The sequence below is a fragment of the Suricata suricatta genome, chromosome 12 (genome assembly GCF_006229205.1).
Source record: "Suricata suricatta isolate VVHF042 chromosome 12, meerkat_22Aug2017_6uvM2_HiC, whole genome shotgun sequence".
Taxonomy (NCBI): domain Eukaryota; kingdom Metazoa; phylum Chordata; class Mammalia; order Carnivora; family Herpestidae; genus Suricata; species Suricata suricatta.
In genome coordinates, this window is record NC_043711.1 from 35,482,221 (window position 1) to 35,496,102 (window position 13,882).

A 13,882-nucleotide genomic window follows, 5' to 3' on the forward strand; every position below is an offset into this window, starting at 1 on the left:
CAGACGTTTACACAAACACAACATCATGTGCATCTATAGTATACAAACAGTAAAATGTATGGCTCTGATAGCATGAAGGCTCATAGGGGAGAGACAGAAATATACTATTGTAAGGTTCTTGTGCTCCATGTGAAATGGTACAGTATCGCTTCAAGGTAGATGTAATAAGTTACAGATGTATACTATAAACCTAAGGCAGCCATGGAAATAACAAAGAGTTATAGCTAATAATCCAATAAAAGAGATAAAATAGAACCATACAATACACAAGAAATCCAATAGAAGGCAGAGAAAGAAAAAAATAACAGATGGGACAAACAGAAAACAAGTAGGAAAATGATAGACTGAAACTTAACCATGTCAAAATCACACTAAATATAAATAGTATGCATAACTAGTTAAAATGCAGAGATTGCAAAAATGCATAAAAAATCAGTCACAGGAAACATAAAGAAAGCTATACCACACACCTTGTAATTGAAAACAGTGATAAAATTCATAGAACTTTCCACCAAGTGAAAGCAGAATACACATTCTTCCCAGTGTACATGGATAATTTACCAAGATGGAGCATATTCTGGGTCATAAAACAAGTTTCAATAAATTTAAAAGGATTTAATTTCTACAAAGTGTGCTCTGTGACCACCGTGGGATTATGCTAGAAATAAATAACAGAAAGATCTCTAAAAATACCCAAATAAGTATTTGGAAACCAAGCTGCACTCTTCTAAATAACAAGAGGCCAATGAAGATATATGAAGGAGGAATTTAGAATATTTTGAAGCGATAAAAATGAAAACACAACATATCAGAATTTGTAGGATACTACAAAGTATTTATGGGGAAATTTTATATACTAAATGCCTGTCTTAGAAAAGAACATCCTTAAAACAGTGATCTCAGCTTCTACCTTAAATGGCTAGAATAGGGAGAGAAAATTAAGCCCAAAGAAAGGGGAAGAAAGGTAATAATAAAGATAAAAGGCAAAAATAATAAAGGTCATAGCAGAAATCAGTGAAATAGAAACCAAAAAAAAAAAAAAGAAAAAACAACAGAGAAAACCACTGAAACCAAAACTGGTTCTCTGAGAAGCGCCAGAGTGATTGCTTTTTAGCCAGACTAATTAGAAAAAAAAAAGAGAAAGACACCAATTACTAACATCAGGATCAAAAGAGGTAACAACATTATAGACCGCACAAGTGAAAAGGGCAATCAGGAAATATTATGAACAACTATGCCTATAAATTTGACAACTAATAAAAAAGCATGCAGACTAGAAAGGAAGAAGTAAAACTAAGCAGGTGCCATGATCATCTATAAAGAAAATCTGATAGAAGCAACAAAAAAGCTATCAAAAAGGATAAGAGAGTTTAGAGGGGTTGCAGGATTCAAGAGCAATATACAACACCGAACTGCGTTTCTATATACTTAGTAATGAACATTCAGAAAGTGAAATAAAATGATACTACCTACAACTGTATCAAATAATATGGAAGACTTGGCGAGAAGTCTGACAAAAGATCTGTCTGCTGAAAACTATAACCACTGCTGAGAGAAATTAAAGATGACTAACATAGATGGAGACACATACATGTGCCGTGGAACTCAAGACTCTGTACTGCTGGGCTGTCAGCGCTTTGTATGGTAGTTTGCAGATAGAGTGCAATCCTAATGAAACTCTCATTAGGTATTTCTTATTGTGTTTCATTTTGTTGTTTTTAGAAATTGTCAAGCTGATGCTCAAATTCATAGGAAATGTAAAAAAACAGAATAAACAAAACGAGTTTGAAAAAGAACCATGCTAGAGATTGTTCTGATTTCAAGACACAATATAAAGCTATAGTCATCAAAACAGCATGTCATGGGCATAAAGGTTGAAAAATAAATCAATGAAACAAAACACAAAAGTCCAGAAGTAAATTCAGGCACATACGGACGACTGTGTTTTGAAAACCACTTTGGAAAACAGATCGGCAGTACCTTATAAGGTTAAGCACATCTACCATGTGATCTAGCCATTCTGCTCCATGTATTTACCCAAGAAAAAAGAAAGCATGTGTATATACAATACCTTGTACATGAATCTCCAGAGCACTTTTATTTGTATTAGTCCCGAAAACAGTACAACCCAAATGTCCATCAACAGGTGAATGCACCATTTAGCAGTATACAGTGTATCAAATCATCTTTCTGTGCTTCATAAACTTAGTGTTTTATGTCAATTAAAAAAGCGGAAACAAAACCCCACAGGGGAACTGAAAAACAATTTAAGGTACCCCCACGCCGTGGAATACCCCAGCAATAAAGCAGAATGGTTTACTGATACACACAAGAGAGATGAATCTCAAAATAATTATGCTCATTGAAAGAAGACAAAGATTATCTACTATATGATTCCATTTATATATACCTCTAGAAAATGTAACCTATTGTGAAATAAAGTAGATTTGTAGTTACTGGGTCTATTCGCTCTATTGATTTTGGCGATCTGCCTGTGGCTATTACATATATATTAAGACTTACAAAATTGTACACTTTAAATACACACATTCAATTATTTCTCAATAAATCTGTCTTTGGGGTGCCTGGGTGACTCAGTCGGTTAAGCGTCCGGCTTTGGCTCAGGTCATGATCTCACAGTTCATGGGTTCAAGCCCCACGTCGGGCTCTGTGCTGACAGCTAGCTCAGAGCCTGGAGCCTGCTTCCGATTCTGTGTCTCCCTCTCTCTCTGACCTTCCCCTGTTTGCGCTGTCTTTCTCTGTCTCTCAAAAATACATAAAAAGCATTAAAAAAAAATAAATCTGTCTTTAAAAAGAAATCCAACAAAAACTCTGCCCGAACTTAGTCTTCAAACATTTAAAGCTGTAGGTGTCCAGTGAGCCATGCTTACCATTCTGGAGGTCCAGGGGGAGTGCACCCCAACCCGTAAATAGCCTGCTCCTTTGTCTTTCTAGGCTAGGCACCAGCCAGCTGTCCCTGGCCACTGCTCAGATTTAGGGTGATGTATGTGGACAGAAAGGGCTGTCCCGGCCCAGAAGAGGACATGCACTTCCTGAATACTAAGACCACAACCTAGAATGGAGAAGCTAGGCTCCAGAGGAGCATCTCTGGGTTCCCAGACCCCCTGCTCTGGCAAAGGGTATGCTCTGAGGAGGCCAGAAGGGAGGCCTTGAAAGCAGTGATAGTGTCTGCAAGGTGTAACATCTTGAGGATGTTTTACAGCAATCTGACACAGGTACAACTTCCAAGCATGAGACTGTTTTTCTAGCAATTCATGTGTACTGAATTTTACAAAAGCAGTGTCCTCCAAAGATTAGATTAGATAGAAAACAATAAAGCAAAAAACACATCCCTCACCACAGATAACGGAGACACTGCTTTAAAACACACGTGGCTCCTAACACAGGCCCCTAAATAAGATGGGTTTCAAATTCTGATAGATGGAGGGCACACCGTATTAAAACAGATTCCCAGCCTCACTTTTTTTGAGGTTTCAGTCACAATCTGACTGATTCATCTCTGTGTCTTTCTGGGTTATTCTGTGTGGAGGATTAGCTGTATTTAAGGCAGTGCTGATGGTCTGGGAGCAGGATTGCCCTGCAGATAACTGTCTTTCTCACTCTGAATTTGAGAAGAGCAGCCTTTTGTTAAATTTAAAAAAATGTGTATTATGGCAGCGTAGGAAATACCAGTAAGAAAGATCATGCTTTTTTCTTTGTTTGAACATGCAAATATAGGCAATACCATTTCTTCCCCCAACTCCAGCACCTTACCTTGTGTACACAGGACTTTGCATTCAGGAAAAAAAGCTCCACGGTGGTTTTATCCTTTAGAAACGATATGCTCTCAATGTAAAACCTGGAAAACAGCACACAAGTGTTTCTTTAGATTTCTTTCCTTCTCTCAGCATGATTTTGCATCCTCGTTTAGCATCCTCCAAAGTGCAGAGGATTTTGAAAAACTAGGAAATGGTGAGGCTTTTTTTCCTTTTAAAAGAAATCTGTAACACATATGTATATATACATGCAAGTGAACATAGGCATATATGCAAGTGAACATAGCATATATGCACATAAAATCTCTTAACAGAAAGTTTTTGTGTGCTGGATGGCAAATTCAAGAGAAATCCAAAATGGTATCCAACTGCTAAACCAGCTTTATCTGTATTGCTCACTCTTTGACATGTGTCCTGGGAGCTCATAATCCCTCAGGCAGCTTTACAACTAAGCCCAGGTGAGTTTTGAAGGTTGAAAGTAGAAGTGGGCTGAGTAAGAACTATATAACGGAACGTGGGGGGGGGTCTGCTCTGGTTTTCAGGCTTGAGGTGGGTGTGAGGGCCCCATGCCCACCTCGCCCCCATCCACCAGGCAAGTTTCAATCAGACCCCGTTCCTTCCCTGTCTTCCTTCCAGGCCAGGTTTTCTCTTGGCTGGAAGCCAAGTCCTTAGTAGCACTTAACCTCGGACTTTTTTCATGTAAATCAGAGTATTCTGGGCCTACCCCCACCCTCTTTCCCGGGCTTGAGCTCATTCAGTGTGTGAGGCCACAGATTGGAGGTCCCTGCTCTAAGGAGGGCTCGGACAGCCCCTGTAAGGAGTGGAGGGGGTCCTTCCCTACCCCTCTGTTTTCAACATCCTGTAATGATGACGCTGGCCTGTGAAGGCTGAGCTCTGGGGGTGGGGGGGAGGGTCAGTGGGCCTGCAGAGGCCCAGAAGTTTTTCTCAAGTGTTGGAGCCTCGCTTGATGAATAATGCATGAAGAGAATTAATGCCCCAAGACAGCTCACCGCTCAGTCCTGGAAGAGGAACTGGCCCTCCGATTAGAGAGAGCACAGATCTACCAGGGCTAAAATGGTGAGGTGAGCCAGACCTTAGCTCTGCACCTTCCTGACCGGTGCTGGGCGTTTGTTCCCTCTCCTCCTCACCCCTCCCCATCTCAACAATGACAGAATGTTGGATAAATACATGAACCTGGAAAGGGCCACAAATGCTTTAATCACTGAGATGGCAAAATCATTTGAAAAATTCCATCTCTAATGTTGAATCATCAAGGGGAGTTCCAGAAAGAGAATAAATCCTTTTATATTTTTACTAACAAGGGTTTATCTCATAAGTGAGATTAATGAAGACTGATGACTGCTAGGTTTGTGAGTTGTGAGGGAGGAAAGTAAAGGACAAAGAGGGGGGGATGTGGGGTTAGGGGGAAACAGGCTTAGGAATCTGAAAGATCTAGAGAGGGAGTCCCTCACCCATCATTTATTAGCTGTGTAGCCTTGGGCAGGTTCATTAGCTTCTTTGTGTCTTTTCTAAAATGAGTGTCAAGATTACAATTATCTCACAGTTTTGAGGGTTTTGAAAGGATTAAAGGAGATAATATATGGAAAACACTCAATACATATTAACAATTGTTAATGAAAACCCACATTCTGGAAGGTAATGCCTTGTGGCCCAGGGGGAAGTGACTCAAGCTTGGAGTCTAAGATCCCAGCTCTAAGAGAGGCAGCAGCAGCTGGCCTCAGGGGCCCCCTTGCCTGGTGTCTGTCAGGGCAGTCGCTTCCTTCTGCCCCATCAGCTCCGGCTTGCCCTACTTTCTCTGCCTGGGCGCCTGTGCTCAGAGGCTCCCTCTGTCTCCACTGTCTCTCTGTGGAAGGACGGCACTGTCAATGGTTTGTCCATTCCTTATCCCACATTCGGAGCCTCTCTTGGGTTGATCTCTCTTCCTTCCAGCCCAGTTAACTCAATGGCAGCATCCTGAAGGAACTTCCAGTTCAACTAGGTGCTGGTGGTGGCAGTTTCCTGCTTTCTTTGCATCTACAGGGACTTTTATCCTTGTCAGCGGATGTGGGTTTCTGGCTGGCAGCTATCACAACTACTGTATCCTGAGCTCCTGCTTCTGGCTAGCCATGTGCTCAGTGCTTTCCATGCATCGTTTCACTTCATTCTCAAGAATTATCTCATTTGATCTTCAGTACAACTGGATGCATTGGTAGCAAGTGGTGAGCCCATTTTACAGATGAGGAAACAGAGATGGAGATGTAAAGTCATCTTCCCCAAGCCATACAGGTAGGACGTGGTGGAGCCTTGATTCAAAGTAAGGCCTGTCAGACTTCAAAGTTCATAGTCCAAACCACTGTGATATAATACTTTCCTGCAATAACAATCACAATGAAATGTAATATGCATACAATGTCATGGGGGCCAAAGGAGGGAGGCAGTTAACTCAGCTTATGAATCAGAAGGCTGCTCGGCTGAAATTCGGAGCACTAAGTGTCACAGGACACTAAATGTCCCCTTGGACAACTGAGCTGAGTCTTAAAGAATGCATGAGTTCACCAGGTAGCCAAGGGAGCAAAAGCATTCTAGGGAGAGGGCATATTATCCAGGCCAGTCCTCTTGCTAACTTTTGTGAATTTAAGAAACCAGATGCAGAGAGCTGGGTGGCTCAGCACCAAATCTGCTTGTGGCTTGTCCAACTCTGAACAGACAGCTTTATATCAGAAACTGGGCTCACCTTGTTTCTGAAGCCTAAGCCCCTGGCTATACCCTAGTTCCAGTAAACAGGTCCCTATCTGGTTTCCCACTACTGTCTGGCGACCTGCCCTGCTGCCTTCTACCTTTCTTCCTAGGCATCTGATTACCTGCCCTCTCAATCCAGAATCCTATCTCTTCCCCAAGGGGCCACTGCAATGACTTCATATTTATGGAGTATATGAAAAGTGCGTATCGTCCTTTGGGAGAATGGCTCCCCAGGCACACCTCTCAACATGTATCATGAAGTGAAAACAAAATCTTGGGCTTCTTGATGAAATAAAATGAACTCTCCCAGACTCATAAAATAAAGACCTTTTGTTTCAGCCCCTTTTTGGCAAAAGGCTACTGTTTCCTTTCTGAACAGTTACTTTGAGCGATTTCACCAAGATTTTGTGAAGTTGAAACCTGCGGTTAAATTTTCAGCCTCGAAGTGAACTCAGGCTTTTTGACTCAGTATATGTTTTAGAGACAAACCTCATACAGTTTAGTAACAACAATTATTCGAGAAGAGAATTTGCTTGAGCTATTTGCTTGGAGAGATTTTGTCTCTAATGTGTGTCTTTGTTCCTTCTTGATGGGACAGGTGTTCATCTAACCATTCCTCAGTGAGAACAGAACATGACACTTCAGCGATGTGATAAAGATGGCTGGTAGGGGGAGGCAAGCCTGTCCAATGACAACACACGTGTGGCAAAAAGCAGAACACGGGAATTCTTTGGAATTGGCCATTCATCAACAGTCACTTACATGTAGGTGGCCAATATTTTCCTGTTGGGGCATTTATTCACAGAGATCAAAAGACAACACCGTCATGTTGGGAGAAGACTACTTTGAGCCTTGTCCTGGGGCCTTGAACCAGACACCCGGGCTCTCAGGGATCACTTTCCTCACTTGGCCATGTACCAGAGAAATGAGATGTTGTAAACGTGCTCAACTTAATAATGGGTGGTATGCCCTTGATCAGCAGTCAATGAGTGGTGGTGTTTATTACTGTACTATCATTACTCCTCCATTGATGGGACTATAACAAAAGGCCTTGACTGAGCTGGGAGCCTTTTTAAGACTTCAGCAGGTATCTTTCCTAAGCTCTTTCTCTCAAGGAAACAAAAGGGTCTCAAAGTGTCCATTTTAACCCAGAATAGGAAAATGCTGTGAAACAACAGTCCTTCTGACCAGTCACAACTTGTTCTCTCCAAATGAGCATATTTTGTCTTTCAGGGCTTTCCTTACGACTCAGTGATATCTTCGAAGATGGTGAATTGGGCCAGAATTGCTCAGCTACTTTGCATTTTGAACAACGCTGAGCTTGCGACTGGCATCCAGCGAGGGGCCTCCTTCTGGGTTTCAGTCCGTCATTGTGGGTAATTTCAGGGACTCACTGTGGCCGAGGGCCCAAGGAGATTCCGATCAGATCCCAATCCACATTCTGAGCAGGGAGCTCTCTGCTTAGTGCTTATAATGACCCAGCAACATCATTGTCTTGCTTTCTAACACATGCTGAAGACAGCAGAGTAATTTAAGACCCATTGCGCTTTCTTCAAGCTATTATGTAGGGCTTGTGGGAGTCTCAGATGCTCCTTTTATCTCTGGGAGGGGTGCAGTCTGGGAGAATTCCCCAAGGAAACTGCTGTTTGTTTCCACAATGTGCTTCCCTGCCAGGAAGACGCTCCCTCGCTTCTGAATTTCTCTAGGGGAACCAGAGAGGGCTCTCTGGCTGAGCCTGTAGGAACCTGCCCTGTTGCTCCACTGCCACGGTGTGGCTCTTCCTGAGTTGCTTGGGGAAGGGCTGGAGGCCCAGAGGGGTAAGGGCCTTGCTGTGACCTGTCAGACAGGGGAGGAAGTCTTCGGCCACAGGCAACCTGAAGTATCCAGGAGCTTGCTTCTTCCCTTCAAAACTGCCAAACGGCCTGCCCCTGTCCTCCACGAAGAAGGTAGGGACAGAGGTAAGATGGATGAGGTGGGGACAGCTGGGCACTGTGAGTGATGAACACCAAATGATGAGACCCTCCACCCGGGCAAAAGTGACCTAAGCCAGACAGTTGCAAACCTTCCACATTCCAAGACTGTGTATCACATCATGGCATTTTTTTCATCCATGCAACAGGGTCTGTCATTTGCATCATAAAAATCATTAACATCACTGAGGGTCCACCTTATATGTTAGCAGGTTTAGTCCTTCAACAACAAGGTCCATTTTACAGATGAGGAAAACAGGCCCATAGAGGGGGCCAAACGCCCCAGAGCTAATATGTGGAAGGGTTGGAGTCAAACCTACAACTGATGCCAAAGCACTGGTTTTCAGCGGGTGGACTGGGGTGCATCTGGCAACTCTGAAGACATTTTTTGGATTACGTTGGCTTGGAGGGCCTGCTGGCATCTAGTTGGCAGAAGCCCGGGACACTGCAAACATCCTACAATCCAGCATAACTGCCCATGACAAAGAATTACCTGCCGCAAATGTCAATGGTGCTATTTAAGAAACCCTGTGCTAAAGGCCAAGCCTTAACTTCTGCGCCCTACAGCTCTTTGCACAAGTCAGCTTACTCATTCTTTCCTTTGGCCCTTTCGATGTCACCCTGAGGACAGATTACCGAGGACAGTGAGCCCATTCCCACGAAGGATGTCTGACACTTGACTGGAAAGCACACTGAGAAATATAATCCTGTAAAAAACTGCAATTGGGATTCAGCATGTGTCTTTCTGGACCTCTCGTGTGAATTAGGATGTTGGATCCTCACAGAGAGAGGCCTCTAACCAAGTGCCTGGAAATTCAAAAACGGGATATGCCACATAGGAGGACACCATCAACATTAAGGCAACTAACAGTCATACTGTCCAGGTTCTGGGATATTGCGTGCTCAGACGGAGTGTGGTGGGTTGCCCAGAGCACGGGCTGACCCCACACATCTGCTTAAAGAATCTGTGCTGGGCCCACACTGGGAGCAGTCAGCGGTTCCTCTGGGCTTTTGATCACATTCCTCCTTGAGGAGATAAAGGTTGCTGTCCTCTCCTCATTGTGACCTGCTCTTTGAAAGCTTTAAAATAACTCAGGGCTAGCCACTCACAAACTTTCTAACTTCTCTTTTATCAATCGTAATGCTTATATTTAAAAAAAAAAAAGGACCTAAGTAGTGTGTTCACTGATGGAAAAATATATATAGATAAGTGAAGAGGCAAACCCCCCCACATTTCCATAATCATTCTACCCGCAGATTAACTACTGTTAACATCTTACACTTTCCCCTACTTATACATTTTACATAAGTGCAATCATGTTGCACACATTGTTTTGGGGTCTGCTTGAATATAGTGGGGGTGTTTTTCCACAGCAACAAATCCCTTTTATCAACAGTCTTTCTCTCTCTTTTTTAAATGTTGTGTTGTATTCCATATACGTATTTGGCTTTCTTAAAAAAATCAGGTGGAATGATGGGGACCCACAGGTTACAGTCATGATGCTTCCTTGAGTTTAACCCTTTTTAAGAAAAAATTTTTTTAATGTTTATTTATTGTTAGAGAGAGAGGGAGGCATAGCATGAGCAGGGGAGGGGCAGTGAAAGAGGGAGACACGGAATCTGAAGCAGGCTCCAGGCTCTGAGCTGTCCGCACAGAACCCAATGCGGGGCTCATGAGATCATGACCTGAGCCGAAGTTGGACGCTTACCTGACTGAGCCACCAGGCATCCCAAGTTTAACTCTTATTTAAAGGCTGAGTATTCTAGAACCAGGCCAGGGGGTGCTCAAAGGCTGAGAAAGTCTTCCAAAAGCTCCATGTTTTTGGCAACACTGACAGAAAAGCAGCGGTTTCCCTCCCACCCCCCACGTTTCTCCTGCTCCTCTCCAGTGAGCACAGCGAGTTCTCAGCCCTGAGCATCACAGACAACAGTTCAAGTGGCCAGTTACAGTCCTGGGGTATAGCAGAGGTGACCTGGAAAGAGGAGGAGGAAAAGCAGGGAGGAGAAGAAAGAAGACCAGAAAGGGAGGGGGTGAGGGGGAAGCCAGAAGTAGTCCAAGAATCAGAGAGTGCAAGACCCTGAGATGCTGCTTTGTGTGGAGCTGGGTGGTACCAGCCTGAGCCACCTCCGCCCGCCTGCCCTCCCCAGAGGGGATGGGAGCTTTTCCAATGAGGTCACACCAAGTCCCCGCTCTCTGATTTAAATGCTTGTGTGCTCACTCACTACCAAGCTTTACAAATGCTCACATCTGGGCTGCATTACCAAAGAGGCCCGTGTGTTTGCAGAAGATAATTTACAGCAGCAAATAACAACCCCCTGCCTGGGGAAGTCCCCCTCGGAACCTGGGGGAGTTGGGGCTCACATGGAAATAGAGAATCGGCTCAGTGAATTATGGTGCATACATAAATTACGGGGTGTCTATACACCCGTGTGGCACACATGTATTTAGCATGTATCACGGAGCTTTTATAACTAAAGAAAAGACAAATGTTTAATTCTCAAGGTCATAAAGGGAAAGCTAGGTGCCCTCACCTTCAATATTTTCTTTCTTTCATGCAGAAGCAGTACGTGTTTTTTGAGCTGCTCCCTGCTTTCTGGGGGAAATTAACCAAGAGAAAGTCACCCTCTTCCTCACACTCCCTTCCCTAATTGCAGGAACCCAATGTTCAGCTCAGGACTCAGTGAGACTTTATGTGTCAAACATTTAGCCCAGCACCTGCCATAGGGTTAATGCTACATTTCAGTAGAGAAAAAAACTTCTTGAGAGCAAAACTGTATGGTATTTTTCTTTTTTTTTATAAACACTATAATTTTTAAAAAATTGATATTTTCCTATATTTTATAGCATGTTGCAAAATTATTTTGTATCCCAATCTCTCTTTATTTGTCACACAAACTTGAACAAGACCGTATTCACCATCTTTAGCACACTGCATGGGAATCTGAATCCCAGAACGTGGGAGATTTAGGGGCTGGAGGGGTGTGATTGTATAGTTTGAGAAACTCTGAGGACGATTCAGATATGTGCCCCCCCCTCTGGGGAATTACTGGAATGCAATGTACTTAAGAAATCTAATCTCTTCTATTAAAGTGATCAATTGTTCACTGTGAGAATGCCATCACTTACTGAACCTATCTTCGCTGTTGGCATCTGGTATTTCTAATTGTTTGCAATGAAAATAACAGTGATGCATATCCTTGTAATGCACTACCAGTGTAGGGAATCCTTTCCCATTAACTACTTGGTGATTGCAACTCAGTGGCTGCTTTCAGTTATGGAATGAATATATCACGGGGATGAAAGGTATAGCATAAGCAGTATGGTCAGTGGCATTGTGACAGTGCTGTGTGGTGACAGAGGGTAGCTACTCTTGTGGTGAGCCTAGCATAACGTAGAGTTGTCAAATCACTATGTTGTACACTTGCAATCAATGTAACATTGCGTGTCAACTATATTTCAGTTCAAAAAAAAAAAGGTCCTGTGTATTTCCAGAGGGTCCTGTAGTGACCAATATCCAAACAGAATCAAAAGCCATCTTTGGTTTTATTCTTCAATGACTAAATGCGTAGCCACCTGAAGCAAGCCTCGAGGGTTACTGGCTGAGTCTACTGCACTGTAAGCCCCACCAACAGTTCTGGTCCCACCAAAAGAGAAGGCTAGAGGCCCTCCGAGAGGCACCGTCTTCACAGGGGTGCATATAACCCTCTTCTTGAGAATCCGGAGAAAGACATTCCACTAAGTGACCTCTCTAAGTTCACTCAATCCTTTGTGTGCTTTTGCTTATCATTCCTTTAATTAAGTTGCAGTAACAACAAGCACTTAATTGGAATAATAACAAAGACTATTATGATCTCACTGTACTGTTGGGAGGAAAAATTATGCAAATAATTAAAAAGTTGATAAGGGTTTTAAACATGCAAGTAGTTAAGGGGAAGTAATGGCAAGTGATTACGGGACACTCTTGAGATAACACTCAAGTAAGTGCTGAAACTCACGGAATGAGTAGCAGGCTACTTGGGTATCTCAGGAACCTGCTTCGAAAAGACAGGACTGCCTAATGAATGAATAGAAAGGAAGACAGAGCTTTCTCTCCTGGTATTTGGAGGCCAAAACGAGACCAGATTATCAGCTGTCCAAGAACAAGTTCACAATCTGGTGGCTAAATAAACGGTAGTCGTTAAGTTCTCCAAAGACAAAGGATTTTGCTGAGGAGGTATGCTGCGTCAGTGCTACACGTGAGTGCAAAGGTAAAAAAGCAAGGATGTTAACTGCAGGCCGCATTAAAGTAGACATGACTGGGAACAGCCTGGTGCTTCCTAAGAGACTGGACACCTCAATGATGAAAGTGCAAAGAAATAAAGTAGATTTTTACATAAACAAGGAAAAATCTCCAGGTAAAAATAAAGTATGTCACCAAGCAACAATCACTCTTACTTTTCTCTAAGAATAAAAGGGAGTTGGAGGTAGAGGGGAGGGAGGAAGGCTGAGGAGAGAGAGTAATGTCATATAATTTGAAATGTTTACAGTGATGCTATAATTTTTTGTGAAAAAAATATATTGACGCATGTCGAGCTACTGCTCAGACACAAGATTAAAATTTCTCTATTTTCTGACCCCTGCTTAATTACTAATATTTGCTTTTTCCTATTGCTTGGTAGTTTGCGTTTGTCCTTTTCTCCATTTCCACGAACACACATGCTCAAGTCACACGCTTCCCAGGAAAGTCCTATGTTCTTCTTTAGGATTTCCACCCATTTTTCCACACCAGCTCTGCTCCTGGACAAATCACCACTTATGTGGCCTCCTTCCTGAGTTTCAAAAATATGATTTCCGGTGATATGAATGAAATTCTAAGCCAGCTTGCAGAGAGAAAAGCAAAGAACAAATTGGGGATCGTCATTACATTATTTACTAAGTAAGGAGCTGCTGTCATCCACAATCACCATCAATTCATATAAAACAAGAGGCTTAAAAAAAAGTGGGACATCTTCTTACCACATTTTGGATTTCATGGAACAGACTCAAGTAAAACTTTTTTTAAAAGTGTGTAAATCAACATGATTTTGTTAGGTAATCACAGCATAAAAATTCCCAAAAAGAAAAATAAGAAGCTTCTACTATGATGTCATCAAAGGATATTTCGTTCTTTCTTTCTTTTTTAAGGTGTGCTATCAAAATAATAAAAGGAACTGCTGGACTGACTGTCCAGTGTGGGGCTTGAACTCATGACCCAGAGATCAAGAGTTGCATACTATACCGACTGAGCCAGCCAGGTGCCTCAAACGAAGCATATTTCAACATCCAAAAAAAAAAAAATAACATAAGCCCAGAATATAGAAACAGGCATTAGGTTATGAAAGCTTATTTAGATTCCTGGGAAATCTACTACCTTACCT

At 42.7% G+C, this 13,882-nt stretch overlaps 1 protein-coding gene across 2 annotated transcripts in view; it reads right to left on the bottom strand.

Annotated features, from left to right (window-relative positions):
• FRMD4B (FERM domain containing 4B) overlaps nucleotides 1-13,882 on the bottom strand; it is a 169,132-nt gene that overhangs the window by 92,870 nt on the left and 62,380 nt on the right. For both annotated transcript variants that reach the window (XM_029918214.1, XM_029918215.1), the window contains exon 5: nucleotides 3,775-3,859. In XM_029918214.1, the coding sequence (XP_029774074.1) occupies nucleotides 3,775-3,859 (85 nt within the window). The remainder of the gene's footprint in view (nucleotides 1-3,774; nucleotides 3,860-13,882) is intronic.